At 34.3% G+C, this 22,053-nt stretch overlaps 1 protein-coding gene across 5 annotated transcripts in view; it reads right to left on the bottom strand.

Moving 5' to 3' along the window:
• Positions 1-22,053, bottom strand: part of CDH18 (cadherin 18) — a 952,430-nt gene that overhangs the window by 3,193 nt on the left and 927,184 nt on the right. For 3 of the 5 annotated variants that reach the window (XM_079145368.1, XM_079145369.1, XM_079145367.1), the window contains one exon: positions 5,704-5,955. In XM_079145368.1, coding sequence (XP_079001494.1) covers positions 5,704-5,955 — 252 coding nt within the window. The remainder of the gene's footprint in view (positions 1-5,703; positions 5,956-22,053) is intronic. The other 2 variants (XM_079145370.1, XM_079145371.1) reach the window with 2 other exon arrangements.

Raw genomic sequence — 22,053 nt, 5'->3', positions numbered from 1 at the left:
TTCACATTGTGCTCCTGCTGAACTGAGCCCACTCATTTTTCAGTAGATTCTTACAGGGCAGATATAATGTGAATACAGACAATTCTTATGCAGCTGAGCCAACGAATAATCTTTGTGAAGGTGGTAATGTTGTATTGCTTTAAATTAATCTTAATGAATAGCAGTAGCCTTACTGGGAAATTATTTTTAAATATGTTTTTAAAAATCAGCTCATGGCTTTTAAGGAACCCAGACCCTTAATTTTACTTATGAATAGTTTGAACTCTTGAAAACTAAACTATGTTTCAAAAAAAAAAAAAAAATCCTAATACCCAAGTATAGTTTAAGATGATAAATGCAGAAAAAAATCACACAGGGAAATTTGAGAATCAAATTCTTATTTAAAAAAAATTGGAAATCAAATGAAAATATTCAGATGACTCTTCCCCCATTCAGTCTCTCCAATCATGCATTGGATACAAAGCACCTCTCACACTATACATAGGTGCTAAACACATACACTGGAGATAAGTTAACCTCTTCAACAAATGGTGCTGGGAAAACTGGAAAGCCACATGTAGCAAAATGGAATTGAATCCCTGTCTCTCACAAAACTCAACTCGAAGTGAACCAAGGACCTGGGCATTAGACCAGAGACCCTGCACCTGCTGGAAGACAAACAGGCCCAGCACTCCAGCATGGCAGGTTGGGAACTGACGTCCTCAATAAGACTCCTAGAGTGCAAGAGGTAAAATCAAAACTCAATGAATGGGATGATGTCGAACTAAAAATCTTCTTCACAGCAAAGGAAACAATAACATGCAGAGAGAACCCACAGAATGGGAGAACATTTTTTCCACCTGCACCTCAGATAAAGAATTAATTTCCAGGATATACAAAGAACTCAAAAAAATTAACCCCCAAAACACAAATAACCCAATTAATAAATGGTCAAAGGAACTAAACAGATACTTCACAAAAGAAGAAATACAAAAGATCAACAGATACATAATAAAAATGTTCAACTTCTCTAGCAATTCAAGAAATGCATACTACAACTACACTGAGATTTCACCTTACTCCAAAGTGGCAAGTATCAAGAATGCAAGTAACAATAAAGGTTCACAAGGATGTGGGGAGAAGGGTACACTCACACGTTGCTGGTGGGACTACAAATTGGTGCAACTACTATGGAAAGTACTATGGAGATTCCTCAAAACCTAGGAATGGAACCACCATTTGACCTAGTCAGGTCACTTCTCCTTATATATCCAAAGGAGTTTAAACTAACATACTGCGGTGATGCAGCCACATAAATTATAGCAGCACAATTCACAATAGCCAAACTATGGAACCAAGCTAGGTGCCCTTCAATAGATTAATGGATAAAGATAATGCAGTACACATGCAAAATGGAATACTACTCAGACATAAAGAATAACTGTATGACATTTGCAATTACATGGATGGATCTGGAGACTGTCATGCTAAGTGAAATAAGTCAATCCCCAAAAAACAAAGATCAAATATTCTCTCTGATAGGTAGAGGTTAACACACAACAAGATTGTGGGTGGGAGTGGGGAGAAAAGACGTTCAGTTGATTAGACAAAGGGGAATTAAGGGAAGGAAGGGAGATAGGACTAGGAAAGACAATGGAATGAATTTGCCATAGCCTTTCCTATGTACATATATGAACACAGCACAGTGAATCTCCACATTATGTACATCTACAAGACTGGATCCTATTTAAAATAAGATATACTCCTTGTTTGTGTAAATATGTCAAAATATACTCTACTGTCATGTATAACTAAAAAGAACAAATAAAAAAGTGGGCTTCAACTTCCAATATTTTACAGCAAGCTCTAAATGTATCATGAAGTCCTGCTCCATATTCTCTGCCATTCTTCTGATTAAACTGGCCTGGAAAAGGTACTCTCAAAAGTAAATAACCTAGCACACAAAATGTACATGTAACATTTAAAGTTAGGCTTTTGGTTTTCAAGCACCATTTGCAGATAAGCAATAGATTATGCATAAAATGTGTTCATATTGTAAAATGCAAAATCATATGTAACGTATAATTTTTAAAAAGCATCATAAGATTGAATGGGTTTGCATGATTATTTTATCTGAAACATCATTTTCACGTGTTCAGAAATACAAATAACAGGATCTGAAATGGGTCACCCCAAATCTGTTAATTATGAGTAAAACCAGGAATGGGTCATACAACGACGAAAGTCAACTTCATGAACTTAAACCAATAGTTAAAGTACTTTATCCATATTAAAATATTAATTTCACAATTGGTGTAGCCATTAGAATTGGATGTTATTTAAGAATTTCAGGGTATAAAATTTTGCTAACTTTGGTGTTGAATATATTTTCCTTGGAGTCTAAGTAATCACATTAATTTCAATATTAATTAGAAATTATGAATGATTACATGCTTAGTCTGTTGTCCAGATATTTTCTGAATGCAATAAAACCTTACAATGCCATGAGAAATATAAATTGCCTTATAATTAATGATTGATTACTGTAACTCAATAAATGATCATAAAACTTTTAGATAAAACTGCAAAATATATTTGAGTTTTGATATAAAATGATTAAACATACCAAATAGAAACCGTTTCATTAGTGTTCACTGAGAATATAAAATTTACAAATGTTCTAACAGTTATCCTACAGGCTAAACCACATTTTTATGAATGTCAATAAAAAGAAAGTATTATTTTTATGAAATAATAAAATGTTCTTTTGAATAATGCAACTAAAAATGTATCTGTATATTAAAGTTTTTAATACTTTTTAAATTATTATCTTATTTAATGATAACAATAGTTGTATGATTTCAAATGAAAACAAAATTTAAGATCACATGAACTCCCCAAATTACATCTTCTTTAAAATTAGGAATTTTTACCAGTGTATCTCCACATCATGTACAACCACAAAAATGGGAAGTTATATTCCATGAATGTATGATATGCCAAAATACAGTCTACTGTCATGTATAACTAAAAAGAACAAATTAAAAAAATTCAAAAAATATTTATATAAAAATTACTAACTTCTATTCTCTGTGACTGCAGTTAAGAACCCTAGAGATTCTGTTGCTCTTGTTGCTGCTGTATGACTACTTTCTGTTTTGGATGTGTTTTGTGGTCTTTTTGTTTAAATTTAAAGATAAAAACAAAAATATGTTAAAATATAAGGAAAATATAAGTTATCACCAATAATAAGTTAATAAATAAATATAAATGTATACATAAATTTCTAAATCCTCATTTCCCTGGCTTCCATCTCTACCATGCATTTACTATATGTTATGATTTGAATATGAGTTGTCCCCAAAAAGTTCAGGAGACAATCTGGCACCAGAGGTGAAATGATTAGTTTATGAGCTCTATCAGCTGATCAGTGGATTAATCCATTTCATCTTTTAATAATTTGAACATACTACTGTACTTGGTGATAATTACAAGCAGGTAGGGTATGGCTTGAAGAAATAGATCACTGGGGACATGACTTTAGGGCCTATATCTGTCTCACTGGTTCCTTGCTCCCTCTCTTTGCTTCCCACTGGCTTAAACTGAACCTCTTTCCTTGGCCATGGACTTCCACCATGATGCTCTGCTCCACCTTAGACACAGAGCAATGGAGTTGGCTGACCAAGTACTGAACCTTTGAAACTAGAAGCCAATAAATTTTTCTTCAAGTTGCTCTTATCAGATATTTGTGTCGTGGAAAAGAAAGCTGACTAACACTATAAAAGACTCTCCTGCAATGAAAGAGTTCTTTTAAGGGTACTGCACAATTATCCATGTTTATTGTTGCTAAATGCAGGCAATAATTTTTGGGGTACAAATTGGTGAACTTGAAAGCAGTTTTTGACATTGACATTGACTAGATTTAGTGTACAACACAGTGTTCTCATCAATACCCTCCTCCCACTTGCTTCATGACAGTGCACTTGACTAATTTTCTATCTTTCTGATAACTTTCCTGTCCTCTTTTATCTCATCCCTTTGACATGGCAATCACATTGGAGTTTCACACAGCTCAGTCCTGCTGTGGTCTCTCTGTATTTTTTTTTTAATTTTTAAAATTTTTTATTTTTTATTTTTGCCATGTAATTTAAACAAAGTAGACTTGCAATGTCCATAACTAAGGGAGAATCAGGGTCTACACTCAGCAAGAGATGAATAGACAAACAGCCCGGCTTGATCCTGTTGTAACTTACCCAGCCATCTAAGTTATCAAAGGTACTCACTGTGTTTTGATATTACTCACTTTCCTTCACCTTAACTCAAAATATGCCAATCCAAACCATGATGTCAGAGGAAGACAACTACCCTGTTCTTCCCTTAGCACCGAGAGATTTGTTCTTCAGTTCATTCCCTGTGATCTTTTCCACTTGCCAATTTTATAATGGGACTTTCCTGCTTAAACCACTCTTCACACTCAAGAAGGACCCTTCTTTGCTGGGTCCACAACATTGTCCTATTGATGCTTCTTATGTAAAACCCAGAACATTGTGGGAATACCTTGGCCTCACAAAAATGTACGGTGCTTTGTTCACACGTGCACATGACCAAGAAAAGGTCAAAACTAAGTCTTCTAATGGAAAAGAGGAAGGTGAGGACACTGGAAAATAAACACACATACACTGAACTATGAAGAAATGAAGGCTCATATCTACCTTTCTTGTTATAAAATCTGGGTGTACTATCTTGCTTTTTATATTTCTCTCTTTATATTGTCTATTTTAAATAAGATGTGAAAGGTTGAGATAATATCAGTTTGAAATATAGTATAGCTGTGATCAGATTTAGTCTATCACAAGAGATAATGTAAAACTGGATTTTTTAATAAAATAAAAAATGCAATGCAAATATCAAATGCAAGAAATCTTATAGTATTTAATTTCATATAATTTAATTAAATAAAATGTAAGACATTTCAGGCTACCATCACTTAGAATGAATGCATTAAAATTCAGCTAACATGGATGATTAACTGATATTTGGAAATGATAGAAGTTTCTATGACATTTTTATTTGATTTTCAGATTTAGTTTATTATGTATCTGTGCTATAATGTGATATTTGAATATATTAGTATTGAGATGTGATAACTACGCTCAAGCAAATTAACATATTTGTCACCTCACATTTATCTGCTTTTCATTTGTGTGTGTGTGCTAAGAGGAGCGAAAATCTACTTTTATGGCATATTTCCTGTATAAATACAATGTTGTCATTAACTCTAGTCCTTGCACTGTATATTAAATCTCTGTGCTTATTTATACTATGGCCATAATATCCAAGTGGGCTGATCTTGACTGAGCTACTAAGCAGGTTGGGTCCTAATCAGATTCATATTAAAATGATGTAACTTGTGTTCCCAGAAATCAATTGCAAAAGTTCTTTCAAAATGGAACTTAGAATATCTTAGTATTAATTTTTCTAAAATACATACTTTCAAAACATTTCCTCTTAGATTTCATACTTTTTATTGACTTTCCAACTCTTTCATCACTTTTGAATGAAATTACTTCAAGGTTATAGTGTCACAAAAATTAATTAAAAGGAAATCTGTGCAGCCACGTGTTATGACCCACCTTACGCCTTCATAATACTGAAATTTCAACAATATGATTCGTTCCCATTCAGAACTGCCATTGTGCCACCTGAGGCTGTGGAACGACTTACCCAGGAGAATGACAACACAGAGAAGGATAGCGATTAGGGCTCCTGTACTCAAACCAGCCGAGGACAGGAAGGCTTCTGCATGGCAGGTCCGCACGCGCCCATCTCTCTCGCATGCACAAACCCTGATGGAGAGGGTGCTGCTGCTGCTGAGAGAGGGGATTCCACCATCAGAGATCATAATGGGCAGATAATACACATCCTGAATAGTTCGACTAAATCTCCTCCGCCTGGTCAGAATGCTGGCTGTGTTATCTATGATAGACATAAGCAAAACAAAATATACTTAGTGAAGCTGCCATTGAAGATTCACATTTCCTTGAATGGATAAAATGTGTGATTTTTTTTTTTTTTTTTTAACTTACAAAATGGCCAAGGGAACCTACAGGGGAAATCTTTAAGGAATAGCTAATATTGATAGTTCTCTAGAAAAAAACTATTCGAAAAATTAGTAGAGCCAAACTGAAGGGATAATGAAGTCATGGGAGGACAAAGAAGGGAACAGACAAAGTCATTTGGAATGCGGGCTTACTTAGCAGCTGTAAGTTTTAAGGCATAGACATGGCTTGAAGCAAATGGGTTCTAATCTTTGCTGTGAGTAAGGGGGATCATCCCAAACCTAGACTCTGACTTCAAGTGACAGCAGCAGACATCTGTATTTCAGCAAACTATTCAGGTGATGTCAACACATTAAAAATGTTTAAGAACCTCTGGTACAGAGGATATTTCTATGGAGACACCAGATAGAGTGGTAAACATGAAAACAACTATAATATGAAGCACTCCTGTTAGACTGAACATACCATATAGAAGTAGAAGATGACAAAATAGTTCTATTGCATGTGATTTTTAAGTGTCATGTACTGTAAGAAATGTGGGCATGATATATATTGATCAATTCATACAACTTTATACCGACTTGGTTGCTAAAATTTTTATTTTGTAGGAAAAAATAATTTGCAGTATAAATGACCATTTTAAAATAAATAGCCAGAGTCCTAAAGTGTAATTTACCCCAAACCACACAGGACACACTTTAACACATTCTAGAACCCTGATCAAAATTGCAGTGTCACATCTTCGTCAATTTGCCACCAATTAATACTGATATTCTGAAGGGCATATATCACCTAGTATTTCACCATTGTTATTCTTCTTCCCAGAATGTCTATGAGTGCAAAGATCCCATGGTGCACACTTGAATAGACCTTTCAGATACCCTTCTGGGAAAGACTCATTGTTCCAGCTATAAACTGTCTCCTGATTATAGGTCACCATGTTCTGGAGCTGCATATAATCACTGACTTCCTGGTGAAAGGCTGTAACAGTCAGAACATTTCCCAATAAATGCTGACCTACTGAAGAACAAGTTTAGCTTCAGAGCTTTGTCATGGGGTCAGCCATTGAGAAGCATTAAAACTGCACCATATTTTAGCCAGGTATGGTGGTGCAGATGTACAATTCCAGCAACTCCTGAAGCTGATGCAGGAGGATTGCAAATTTGAGTTCAAACTCAGCAATTTAGCAAGGTCCTAAGCAACTTAGCAAGACTGTGTTTCAAAATTAAGAAGTCAGGTTATGTATCTCAGTGTTAAAAAACCTCTGGATTCAACCCCCAGTATTGAAAAAGAGACAGAGAGAGAAAAAGGAAAGAAAGAAAGCTGCACAGAATCTCAGTTTCTCACTCTGCCCAATCCTTCTTGCATCATGGTATGCAACTGTTGATCCAAAGGCAGAGTTCACTAATATCCTGCACTTAGAACTCCAATCTGGAGTCAAATTAACAGGGAACTCAGCCTGGGAGTATACCTAAGTTACTTACTTTGCACTAAAAAAGTAAGTGGACCATCAGTTATATTTAGGGAGTCTTTTTCTCATATCAATCATTTTTATTATGAAAATTAGAATTCTATTTTAATATAGGTATATTTGATAGTTAAAATCGTATACCATGCAATATAGTCTTAATTGAATATTCTAAGTAAATGAAATAGAAATAAAATTAATTTACAAATATTCAATATAATATAATGAAACAGAAAAATATATGTATAAATACACACATATGTATGATTACATTGTTGAAGATGTAGAGGAATGGTAAATAATTCAATGAGGAAATGAAAAGGATTTTCTTACCTGATAAAAGAATTTAAAAGCTATATCAAATGTCTATTGTGAAGCAGATCACAGAATAGGAAAAGAAGAGGTGAAATGAATTATGTGTATGCTACATTAATGTAGCAGTCATGAGTTATTCTCCAGGTACCCTGATCTTCCAGGAAAAGATCTACCAGTTGGGTGCTGTACAATGACTGACATGAAGTTGTCTCTATTTCAACCTCTTAGCCTAAGGAACATGTATAAGCTAAGTGTTTATGGGCACAAACTTGTTTGAGAGTCACACAACTATTCCCCAGGAGAGAGGGAAGGTTCTGATTACTTGATTTCAGCAACATGAATAAAGACATGTAGATGAACAAGGTAACATTCAGTGTGGTAGGTGGGGAATCTCTTAAGGCCCCAACTAGTGCATAGTTTACATTATTGAAGTGATTAATTGTTGGAAATACAGCCACAAATTTGATTATAAACAAGAAACAAGAGAAAGTCAGAATATGCTTCTGGAAGTGCACTTTTAGCTCTTAAATAGAAAGCCCTATGACATGGAGACATTTTTTTTTTTCCTTTTTGCAGCTGAGTGTTTGTTTTTTGAAAAGAGGAATCAGAAAGCAAAGAGCTTCCCAACTAGAAAGACTGAGCATGGCAAATAATGAGCTCTCTACAAGGGATAGTCTGTACTTCACGGGAACTGCAAAAAATGTACTTGGCAGAAGGTTCAAGAACTTGGAAAAGAAAACTGAACACAACGAAGAACATGAAAGTGCAAGAAAATCATGCACATAAATGCATGCATTTATAGGTTTATATTCATATGCATGTATACAACATATGTATGTGTATATATCACATGCAACTGGAAGCCTATATCATGTGTGCATACATAAATCATATCCATAGGGAGGCCTATATCATGTGTGTGGATCTTAATCATGTTCATGTAAAGGTCTATATCATGTCTGTGTAAAAAGATCATATTTATGTAGAGGTCTATATCTTGTATGTATATATATGTCAATATAGAAAAATAAGTCTTGGTGAAAATGAATGGCTACAAGAGCAATAAGACATCTCAAAATTTGAAATATACTTAAAAGTAAAGTATGATGGAAAGTCTTATGAGACAGTCAAGTGAATAAATAATTAATATGAACTTAATAAATGGAAAACAAAGAAGGATAGAACACCCGTGGATGGGAGGTGCTATGTATTAATTTTAAATACTAAGCAATTGCTAAGAACATGAATCCAGGCTTTCTTAGTTTTAACTCTCAATAGCTTGATGAAGAGAAAGCCTTATAAAACACTTAGCTGGGAAGCTAATCCAGTTAATGCATCAAACTAGCATTCAAGGAAATTTGGAATGACAAACCCAAATATCTTAATCTAAGAATACAAGATGATAAATTTTAGATGACAAACTGTGGAGAATTTCAGATGGAAAAGAACTCGAGATCATAATTTATTTTCATTTTTCTCTAATCCTCTGGCAACAGTAAGAACCATTCATAATTTAATTATTATTAGAGCCCGTGAAAGAAACAATGCTGTTGTGATTTGAAGCAAAAGTCCGTTCACGTAATCGGTGCTTGATAAATAATGATTTGAGCTGCAATCAGCAGGAAATTCTCTTCTGCTGCAGTTTCTTATTGCATTGGCAAGTGTTAAGAAATTCAAACCAAAATGAGCTAAACATAACTTCCAGCACTTCAGCAGCAGGGTTTTGGTATGCTGTTTGCTGTATGCTTATTCATTCTCTTGTTTTGCCTTACTTTCTCCCTGTCAATCCTAGAATGACCCTAAGCTCAATTTTCAGACTCTGGAATCTACCTGTTCATTTGAGTTTGTAAACATCCTTGCGGCCTCACTTGTCTGCCTGCCAAGCCACAAATGCATGATCCAATATGTCATTACATTCTGATTTGCACCCTGGAAAGTCATCCTGTTGACCATCTGCCACACTCCTTCTTGATAATCTTTAAATCCTGCATAAACACAACCATTCATTGTCTGAGGGTTCTTCCTTCAGAGTCACAAATAGTGCTGGGAAAAGGTTATAACCATTTAATTGACCCCCACCTAGTGCATAGAGAAATGTACACTATGCTCCCAGAGAAGATTAGGAATTAATCTATTGACATTTATTTGTATTCATATTTATTCTTTATCAGATGCCACACAGTAGCTCTTCTGAGTTTCTTTGCTATGCCTGTTTTCTCCCTCTCAATAAGAAAACATCTCCTGTTGCAGAGAAGCTCTCTTCTATCGTCGGAATTTTTAAAACTGTATTTGAAACCCTTCAATCTTCCTTGTTATTAATTATATATGTGTCATATGCAAGCCCATATATACAAGACCGTATATCTAAGACTAAAAAAATACATATAAAACAAATATAAATCTTGAAGACTATCAGCAAATCTCATAAATAATACATGAATTTGCATATAAGTAAATTTAGAAGTAGAGGGGAATAAAAAAGAAATGATTAAAATCAAGATACAGAATCATTCATAAACATATTGCAAGAATGCAATTTCAAAAGAACAGACAAGGATAGTAGCACAAAAATTAGAATATGAACTATAAGAGAAACTGTCTACCAAATATCTTTCACACATATTCAATAAATAGCATTATTGTTAGCAACTAATGGATTAGCCAAAGCAGAAGAAACTATGTTTGAAGTCTAAATTTATAAACCTTGGAGAAAGTTGGAAATGTAAATATTTAGAGAGAGCTTTGCTGTATGCATAATTCTTTTTTAAGATTATTTAAAATTTCACCTGCCTTAATGCATAGGATGGTCAGGTCACCATAGTATTCTTAGCAAGGAAAGAATTCAAGTAAAGGAGTGCAACTACATTTCTAAGAAAGGAAATCAAAATACAGTGGTATGCAATGGTAAAATTCGCAATAATTTTGTTTTTCTACTTTTCTTTTTTTGGCTTGGTGTGTGAGTCAGCTTTCCTTTTTTTTTTTTTAATCATTGTAAGAGTATAAAAAGATGGGATGCAGTGTGACCTGACAAACCCAGAAAAGAGGAAACAAAAGCATATTCTTTTATCTAAAGTTAAATATCCTCTAAAACAAATCTCTACAGTTGAAAGTTAGACTTTCCCACTTTAGGGTCAAGACTGTACATGGATTTCAACTTCCCACTAGTGAAGCCTTGAGTGTCTACCTTTGGATAAAGGACAGTGTTACTCTATCAGGTGCAGCTGAATAAATGTTAGCAAGGGAAGAATGTGGGATTTGACTGGTAGAGAAAGGAGAGTCACCAAGGAATAAGAGCACTGTGTCTGGTCCTCCTCCCTGACAGGAGATAAGTGACTCTGCAGGGAGTGTGGCTGCCTCATCCATTAGAGGATGTTGGGTGCATGATTTGTAACACAGAATGAATTGTGTGTGCTTTTTTGTTTAGGAAAAAGAGAAATCTCTAAATGTTCTCTTGAAACCCTGTGGATAGAAACAGAATTTTAAATGGTCATTCTCTGCAGAGAAATTAAGCACATTACGACACCAGCTGTGAATTCTTGTTTGAAGGACAAAAATAAACTATGGGAATATTGACTCTTGCACATTTGACAGTGCTAAAATACATGAAATAAACATTTTAAAAACTACCATGATTTCCACTGTGCGTCAACCTAAGTGCCTGTATTTCAGAACTAACTCACGGTAAAATTTGAATGAAAGGACTCTGGAGCACATGTTTTTAACAGCTGCATAGTTGACATCAACATTGAAAATATTCTTTATCATAACTTCTGTGCAATGGAAATTTAAAGTCAGATGTCCTTCTAATAACCCTAAAAACTCCACAGCCTCCAAAAACCAAACTCCCTCAAAATCGCCGCCCCCCACAAAAAGGGAATTGTCTTATATCAACTTTTAAGTGTTTTGCTAAAAGTCATAAGAAACATAATAAAAATATTTTCATTTTAGAAACATAAATTTATTTTATTGCAAAGAAATAAAAAGTAATGAAGCAAAACGAAAACCAAAATATTAGAAATATTAGAAGAAGGTTAAGAGGACTATGTGTGTGAAAGGCTATGTCACCAGTATGTGGCCCTCTTGGGGGATGGTGCCATCTTTAGCGGGAGGCCTGGTGGAAGGAAGTCAGAGCAATCGTGCTGTGGACTAAAGTGCATTTTGGGACTCTGGCCCTTTCCTCTGCCTATCACTTTGCTTCCAAGCTGCTATTAGGCAAGTAACTTTGCTCTAACCCACTCTCTCTGCCATGATGTTCTGCCTCACTGCAGGCCTAAAGAAAGGGGAACAAGTGACCACAGACTGAAACCACTGAGATCATGAGCTTTCATTGATTCTCTCAAGTATTTTGTCACAGTGATGGAAAACTCACTAGCACAGATAGTCTACAAAGTCTCAGTGAATGTGATTGTAAATTATAATTTTCACAGCATTTTTATTGTTGTAAAAAGAATGTGCTTTTTTAATGAATTCATTTTTAAAGAATGTGAATATTTATTAAAATTAGAACATATATATCCAAGAAAAGAACTTAGAGACAAACATGAATAACATATTTTTGGAATCAAATTATCAGAAAAAAATTAAGAATTTTCAAATTTGAAAGCTAAATCAAGTACGGATAGGAATCTTGCAAACACAGAGAGATAGACATGTATGCTTACTGATAATCTCCTTCCTTAGGAAAATCTGTGATTTACAAATGTACCTTACAGTTAGAATTTAGCTTAAGACTTAAGTCAGACAAATCTTCTTGTATTAAATAAAGCCTAGTCCCTCAAGAGACAGCATGAAGATCATGAAACAGAACAGGCACACCATGGTAGACTAATGATTTTATATTAGGGGATTAGGATACATATTACGAAATGCATGAGCAAAGTATTCTAAGTCCAGAATCCTGATTCCAGTCTAAATTTTAAAAAATCCAAAACTTTGACTGCAGTTTATTTGCTACAGATAATAAGTAAAGAAGGTGAAATCACAGACTATTTTACTGCTAAAATGAAAATTATATAATTTGAGGGAAGATAAAAATACATTTGAATAACAGGAAAAATACATTTGAATCAGAAAACATTTCATACTTTTATTGCTAGTACTTTAAAATTAACTCCTAAACTTTGGTTTTTAATTTTAAATAAAATGGTATCATTACCAAACTATTAATGGTAAAAATAAGACCATTATTAAAGAAAAATATTCACAATATATGTTTTATATTATATATTGCAAAAATAAATCCTTGATTTGGTCCTACTCCAAATCAAGCCATTAATATTACATAAGTTGTGAACACTATATTTCCAGATTAAAAAAATTAAACAATTTTGCTTAGCATTGGTTTTTCTATTCATCCCAACTAAAGAATGAGGGGCAGAGTATCTTATTTATTTGGGAGCTCAGAATAGAGAATGATGCATAACAGTCTGCTCTCAAGGGTGAATTCAAACGCCACATGGCTTCTGCTTCACCACATTTCCCTGGCTGGATCTTTCTTCCCGGTGTGGCTGATGATGCCACCTCATCTCTTTGACCTCTGGACCCCACCCCTAGTTGGAAACTGTATTCCGATTCACTCTGCATGGAAGAATGGACTCTACCTTAAAAAGTCTAATGAGGTTTTCATCTTTTAAACTACAAACTTGTAGTAATTTCTCTGAAGTTACTGGCGTTCCACTGACTTCTAATGCAAGTTGCATTTCCTGTTGTCTTCAGGTCCCTGCCTAGATGGCAAGCCCCTGGAAAGCAGGAGATAGTTTCCTAAGTCCTTATATTATGGCGGCTGAGATCATTGCCTTCTACCCTGCAGAGAGAAGTAGCACTTGAAGACCAAATGGTGGACCAAAAAAGGTGTTAAGGGCTGACTATAGAATTTCTCTTAGAGGGATGACATTTTTCTCCAGGAAAGGCAAGGAAGAGTGGTGGTGAAGAGCAGTAGGTTGACCACAGGAGGCCATGCTGAGCTCCACGTGTGTAAAGAGTTGGAGGAGATAGGACTGCGTGACAGCACGTTTAAAGTGCTTTTGTTTTCAGTTAAATCCCATACACGAACATGTTCCCACTGAAAATATTCGGAATGTATACAATATTTCTAAAAAGTACTATATCGTCTATTATTTTTTTACTATTGCTTTTATGTGATTACATTGCATACAGCAGCAATTCATTGTTGCTGGTGAATGTTTAATCATACATTGAATAATTCATACTTTGTATTTACCTCCAAATACTTTGACATTATTTTATTTTAATTTGTCTGCAGTAATTCCATATATTTTTCCTAATGAAATTTTATGTTAATTGATACAGTTATATTCTCTGATGCATAAAGTTTCTGGAAACACCCTTTCTTAAATACAATATGTGTGATGGTGTAGATAAGATCAGGATATTTTTATTTTAGTTTTTTCTTTCAAATGTCACTCACTGAAAGGTCATTGATGATTCACTTGTAACTTTGTAATATCTTGAGTCCATTCTATCACTTCACAACTTTTAATTATTGTCTGGAAATTTGTAGAATTATTTTACCATTTGTCAAGTTAAAGGATTTTTCTGGAATATATCTATATCATTTCAGTCTTGAACAAAAATCTCTCTTCACTGAGGGTATTTGTTTCAATTACTTCAATAATCCCTTTTCTTTTAAATTTTCAAGTTATATTTTGTGTGCATTTTATGAGTGCATTATGTCATGTGATTTCAAATTCTCTATGTTTTCATCTTTCTTTAAACTAACGCTAATTATCATCCATCCATATCAATTTTACAAAGACAATGCTGAGTCATGGTAAAAGCCAGGGATGGACCATGGTTGGGGTCATAATTAGTAGAGCTACCAGGTTTCCAAGAAAGATAACCTCTGAAACGCTCTTCTGTGTTGCTTCTCCTTTTGATCTTTCTGATCGCTAATTCAGCCTTCAACAGCATGCATTTGTATTTTATCATCTTACTAGATTTTCAAATTGTCCATATTTTCATGTATCATTGTGATAAGTCTCAAATTCATGTTTAAGTTTTTTTCCTTTCTAATATGCAATATGCTTTAATGCATACTAATTCTCTGTCCTTCAACCTCCTTCATCCCTGATATGTCTTGTAATCTTTCACTTACAGAAGTTGTTGAAATATTAATTCCCAGAGATTCTTCTGATAAAATAAGTGATAATGGTAGATTTAAACCAGACCTAAATATTTTCTTAAAAGCCTTACAGCCTCTCTCCTTTTGAGATGACCTCCAGTATACATATATAGGCCAAGTTTGTTTACCCACACATGGTTTTCCAGTAAATATTTTAGAAAAAGAATCCACTCTTAGACTACAATTACTGATATCTGACATCCTGTCCCCTTATCTAAGTTGACCTGTTCTTCTAATGCAATCTGTTTGCCTGAACTTTCATTTATCATTTGCACTTTGAAAACATAGTACATTGGGTTGTGGAGAATCACAGCAACCACGTAGAAAGACAGGAGCAACAGGAGTCAGAAAAGGGACAAATTGGTTGCAGTATATATATGTATGTATATATATGATGGAATACTACTCTGTTTTAAAGAAGAATGAAAAATCAAAGCCTGAATGTTTTCTCTGATATGTGAATTCACCATAAAGTGTGTGTGTGTGTGGGGGGGGGGGTGCTAGGGAAGAATAGAGTTACTTTGTATTATGTAGAGGGGAGTGAAGGCAGGGGAAAGGGTATGGGGGTAGGAAGGATAGTAGAATGAACCAGACATTATTACCTCATGTACATATGACTGCATGACTAATGTGATCCTACAATATGTACAATCAGAAAAATGAGAAATTACACTCCATTTATGTATGATCTGTCAAAATGTTTAAATGCATTCTACTGTCTGTAAAACTAATTAGAACAAATAAAAAACATTAATAAAAATAGATAAATATCTATAGATATTTATATCAATATTAATAGATATATATAAATAGGTAAAGTATATATACACAATTGAGTTTTACTAGGCATAAAGAAAAATAGAATTCTGTTATTTATGGGTAAATTGATAGAAGTGAAAAATATCATAGTAAGTGAAATAAGCTAGACTCAGAAAGCAAACAAAGATCAAGTGTTTTCTCTCATATGTGGAAGAGACAGAGAGAAAGAGAAAGAAAAGAACATACACATAAAAAGTGAGGGGATCTCTTCTTACTTTTTTGTTTTATTGTTGATTTCTGGCTTTGTTTCATTATGATCTGATAGAATGCAGGGCAGTATTTCTAGTTTTTTTTTTTTTTTTTTTTTTTTTTTAGTATTTTCTCCATTTGTGTGCAATGTGTGAACATTCATTCTATTGTCTTGTAAAACTAATTGGAACAAATTTGAAAAATAAAAATATTAATAAATGAGAAGGCTATAATTTAAAAGTAAAAAAAGTGGGGGGTTCTCATGAAAATAAAAGACACAAAGACCAACAGAAAAGAGAAAGGAGATTGAGAGCAAGGGAAGATGGGAGGGCATTGGAAAGCATTGGGAATGAAATCTACCGAATTATGGTATGTATATGAATATACCACAATGATTCCTATATATATACATGTATAATTGTACTGCTATAATTAAATAACCATGGAATGATGAAGGAGATCTGAGGAGTGGAGCAGGGGTGATTGGTGCCTGAGGAATGAGATCGATCAGATTATATTGTGTATGTGTATACACATGACATAATGAATCCCACTATTATGTATAATTATAATGCACACATTAAAAACAAAAGAAAATTGCTGAAGTGAGAAAATTGAGAGATTAAAATTCCAGAGACTGGAAAACTGTGGTGTTTAACCGCTCATTGCAAGACATCTTTTCTTCTATGAGTGTTTACTGATACTAAGAGCTACTAAGAGATTGTGGTTACATACTAGAGACAGAAACTGGAAGAGCATTTGGAAGTTTCTTAGACCTGTAACCAAACTGGAACTCAATGGGTCTCATACCCGAAGACATGGCTGACTTTCCCTGAAGGATTTTTTAAATTGAAAGTTTAAGATGAAAATTTAGCAGAAAGTTCCAGCCCTATGCCGAAAAGCTTTGGGAAAAAAAAAAAATGTACTGCTTTATCTTGATGTTGAACAACAGTGGCAAAAGTTAGGGACCACAAGTACACTCTCAGTGTAAAGTCCTAGAGTGGCAAGTTCCAGGAATAGGAACAAAGCAGAGCTGTACTTCATCTAAACAAAACTTCAAAGAAATTTTGGCTCAACTCAGACTCTGATTGGATTAAGTGAAAATCCCCTCTATAATTGTTTATTGGAGAAAATAGTGAATATTCTCTACAGAAATACACTATCATTAAAGTCTCATCTAATGCTAAGATTTGAATGTCTCTGTCCTTTCTAATATACAGGTGTTGAAAACTGTTCACTAGGGCAATAGTGTTAGGAGGTGGTATTACTAGGAGGTGGGTAGATCCATTTCTCATGAGAGGATTGAAGACACAGTAAAAGCAGCTTGGGTTCTCTCTTCTGCCATTCTGCCATGTGCGGGATAGAATTCTTTCCCTCCAGCAGATTCAATGTCCAAGTCTCATCTTGGAAGCAGAGACCTCTCCCTAACCATACACCAGCCTCCAGAACTTTGAGAAATAAATTTCTGATCTCCATAATTAGCCAGTAATTATAGCAAGTAACTAGACACATCAAGAACGCAGATTACATGTCCCAGTCCTGTCTCTCCTCCCGCTTTCTCCCACCAAACACAAATAGGCTCCAGAGATTAGAATAGTCTGACAGCCATTGTTAAAATCCTAAGAATAATGCATTTATGAAAATAGCAAAAAAGTATAAAAAAAAAGTTCCCCAGTTGTTTGTAGATTCAAGGAAAAAATGACTATCAGGCTAAGCACTGAGTATTTGGACCACATTTTCTTTTGAGTGGATGTATTTGCTCTGGTAGGACTCCTGCTTCCTTAAGTAGATCATTAGCTCCATGCTGGTGTTTTCTACCAATGTACTCCCAGCATATGTCACAGTGAGTAATAAAAACTAGACCCAAAATAAAGAATCTTTTTTTATAAATAAGATGGAACATTTAAGAAGACATTTGTTCTACAATGTTCAGATAAATTAGCAGATTCCAAATTAATGAGGTAGAAAACATATGGCAGGAAAGATCTAATGGGGAGAGGAAAGATCTAGAAAAGCATGGAATATTGTTTTTAATTTGATTATTTTGCAAGTTGCTCTGGCTATGAAACAGGGGAATACTATCAGGGTTCACATGAGGGAGTTTATAGTTGGTATGAGGACATTATCTGCCTTATTGATGTTAGGCATAAATATACCGCAGTGTCTGTCTCTAGGATTAGCTTAGTATAAGCACATTAATAGTTATAAATAGATGGTTTCACAGCAGTTTCTAGTAGGATTTAGTTCAATGATGTATCCAAAATTGTGAAGGGTCTTATTTGGGATGTTTTTAAGACTTCTGTGCTAATAAATTAACCTGCCATAAGGTAAGGAGCCTGAGGAAGACACAATGTTCCTGCAGCAGACGTGAAGGAATTTTCTTCATGTCACAGCACAGCATAGGCACTTGTTCATATTAATTTCCTAGCAATCGAAGGTACAAAAAAGGGAAGTAAGAGAGTCCAGGAGCATTGAGTGCACACAATGAGTTTGTGTGCCAACTAAAGAACCCTGCGTTTGAAAATTCCGAATCATTTATAATGATTTGTAAGCAAACATGCCCAAAATGTGTTTTAAAGAAGTCATTATCCTCATTAACTATACAGTAAATAAATACATCTTTTGTTCCTAAGGGGCATCCCATACCTTCCAGACCTGTTTATTTTACAAATATTTTAGGAGAAGTAGTCTAGAACCCAAGGGAAACTGATGTCTTTTCTTGCAAGGCAGGAAAGAATGAATGCCAAGTGTTATGGTTTAGATGTGTAGTCTCCTCAAAAGTTCATGTGTGAGAGAATGCAAGAAATTTTAGAGGTTAAATGATTGGGTTATGAGTGTTTTGACCTAATCAGTGCATTAATCCCCTAATAGGGATTAACTGCATGGTAAATATACATAGGTAGGATGTGGCTGGGGATGATAGGTCCCTGAGGCTGCATGCCTTTGGAGCTTTAGAGATCTCTATCTCTTGCCCTCTCTGTCTCTCTTGATTTCTTTCTCTCTCCTTCCTGGAGGCCATGTTCTGAGAGGCTTCCCTCTATCACACTCTTCCACTGTAATGTTCTGCCTCACCTTGCGCCCCAAAGAATGGAGACAGCCATCTATGGACTGAGTTCTCTGAAACCATGAGCCCCATAATAAACATCAGCTCCTCTAAAATTGTTCTTGTCCAGTCTTTTGGTCACAGTGAGGAAAAGATGACAAAAACACCAGGGATTTAGGGAAAATTGTCTTCTGGCAAAAATCCCGATGGGGAGGATATAAACTTTTCAAGAAGTTGTGATACTGTTGTTCACAAAGGGGAGACTCTTCCAGAGTCTTAAAATATGACACAGTAATTGCTATTAAGGATCAACGATACAAATATGCTTGTCTGCTCATAATCAACCACTTACATAGAAACAGAAACGCTTTTTCAGAAATCTTATTACAGCATTTCCCTAAGTAGTTTCTGAAAGTGACTGCAACTTGCCCCTTCCACCACCTCTTAATTCAATCTCCATTTTCTGTAGTGCAGTTGACATCATGCGGAACTTTATGACTTTATGTAATCTTTGATCTCACTCCGACATTCCTTCCCCCTTTAAACTTCCAATCTATTGCCTAAAATTGTTAGCCACTGTCCTAGTTTTGCTAAACTTCACTCGACTTTCATTGATCAGTTTAAATCTCTCTCTCTCTCTCTTTCTCTCTCTCTCCCTCCCTATCTCCCTATTAACCTACTCTACTTATTCCAGAACAGGTACATTTCTTATTTGATCTTACTGAGCCCCATACTTGTTCTTTGACCCATTCAGAGTGTTATCACTTTATCACAGGAGATGTTTTTGAAGGCAGGAAATGGATCCTGACTATACTTGTGAAGAGATCAACACTTAGAGAAACTGATATAGTGTTCAAATGCACACTAGTTGAATTAGTGAGTTCCTATTTTCTCCTACAAACATGCTTTACTTATTTTAGTAAACTATTTCACTCATGGAAATTTAAAGAAAACACTACTACTCAAACGTTATACAAGTTATAATATCACTTTTGTTTAGGTAAGTCTCAAAAAATAAGACAATGCATAAAGATTTTACTATCCAACTGCTTGTACTTCTCATTTCTACCCACAGTTAACCACATTTCTGAATTTCATGTGTATTATTTATAACCATATATTTTAAATTTATTAAATATTTAATTATGTGTAGCTTCTATAGATTTAATGAGTATAGTTATACAATTATAACTATACATGCTATACAACTATAACTATATTTGCTATATATACAGGCACATGTGTATATTATCAAAATATGCATACATATATACACACACATGTGAATGTATCATTAAAATTGCAATTTATGGCTATATGGTTATATGTATCACTAAATTTCTATACATTTCTCCATGTAGTTCTATATAGTTTATCATATATTCAAAAACTCCCTTCTTATTTTGATAAATATTTTCCAATTATTTTTGTATGTATTTGTCTTCTCTCATTGTTGTCTCATTTTATCTAAGAAATTCCTGATATTTTGGTTTGTTTGTTTATTTGTTTTGTGATACTGAGGATAGAATCCAGTGGATCTATACCAGTGAGCTACATCCCCAACCCTTTTGTATTTTACTTCACTTTTTTGACAGGATCTTGCTAAGTTGCTGAGGCTGGCCTGAACTTCTAATGCCCTTGCCTCAGTCTCTCAAGTAATTGGGATTACAGTTGTGCCCAGCTAATTCCTGATTCTTTGAATAAAGATATTATTTCTATCTTTTTTATTTTCAGAACATTAATATTTCTATTGAATGCTTTTTTCACTTATGTGGTTTTTTTTTAATTACTCAGAGTGAATATATTTTCTGAAACCTTTTTTTATCTCACTGGTCTTCATGCTTATCATACCCAAAAGTACATTTCTTTTTCCTGTATTTGGCAATTTCTGTGTTTCTACCCTCAGCCTTTCCTTATAGTATTTAGGATGTATTGCTAAACTGTAGCTTACTGATTACGTGCCCTGACTTGGAGACTGTCTCTGTCTTCTTTTGTGTCTCTAAATATGCACTTGCATGTAAGCAGAATGCTCAGGAACATAATGGTCTTATTTTTTTTTTTTCTTCTGGCCTGGATTATTTATGTTCTAGGGGCATGTAAATGTCTATGAATTCATATAATGTGATTCCCAAGCACTCCAGGTCCAGGAGTACTGAATTTCTAATTTCAATATTTTACATTATTATCTATAATCACCTAGTCTGTGAAAAAAAAAATCTAATTCTAATACATTTATATATCATTAATTCTCCTAAGGCAACTGTGTTGGTATTTCTAACCATGAATAATGTAGGTAACAACTGAGGCTCAAGAGGTTAAGAGGATGAACTTTTGTAGTGCAACCAAGACATTTTGCTGAAGTATGTTTTCATCTATGCATTAATAGCAATTTAAAAGAGAATTGCTATTTTTTCTACCAAAGACAAATTGATTCTCTAATATTTATAATTTCTTTAATTCTCAAAAGTTGTAAAATATTTTTAGAAATATTTTAAAATATCTTTATACAATTGTCCACAGGATCGTCTCACTTGAAAAAAGATTAGTTGGTTTAAGAATTCATTTGCTTGAATAAAATAATTGCTAAAGAATTTAAGCATATATCCTTTTAACAATGAGAGCATACTTAAAGGAATAAGATTTCAGTCTACTAAGGCAAAAAGTTAAATGCCACCTCAAATTATATAATTATTTGGAGTACAGGAAAATCTGAATTTTTTTTTAAGATTCACATATTTATATTATAAGAATGGAGGTTCAGATGTAAGTAAATTTACAATGGTGAGTTAAATGCAATTTATCCTAGGCAAATACGTATCCTGATAAGCAGAGCAGACCATGAGGCTACTTAAAACGGGAAAGACAATGAAGATGTGACAGTTCATGTGAACCTCATGTGGCTGCATTCACACTGTAGTATACTCATTAGTATACTTTGAAGACACCAGGGATAATGGCAAATATGTTTTCCTAGACCGTGTACAGAGAGGGAGTTAAATTTCACTCCACAACGTATTATTTATGTATTCATTATTTATTT

The sequence above is a fragment of the Sciurus vulgaris genome (genome assembly GCF_902686455.1).
Source record: "Sciurus vulgaris genome assembly, chromosome: 6".
NCBI classification, from domain to species: domain Eukaryota; kingdom Metazoa; phylum Chordata; class Mammalia; order Rodentia; family Sciuridae; genus Sciurus; species Sciurus vulgaris.
The sequence above is the reverse complement of the archived record's forward strand: the minus strand, read 5'-3'. Positions and strand labels throughout refer to the sequence as shown.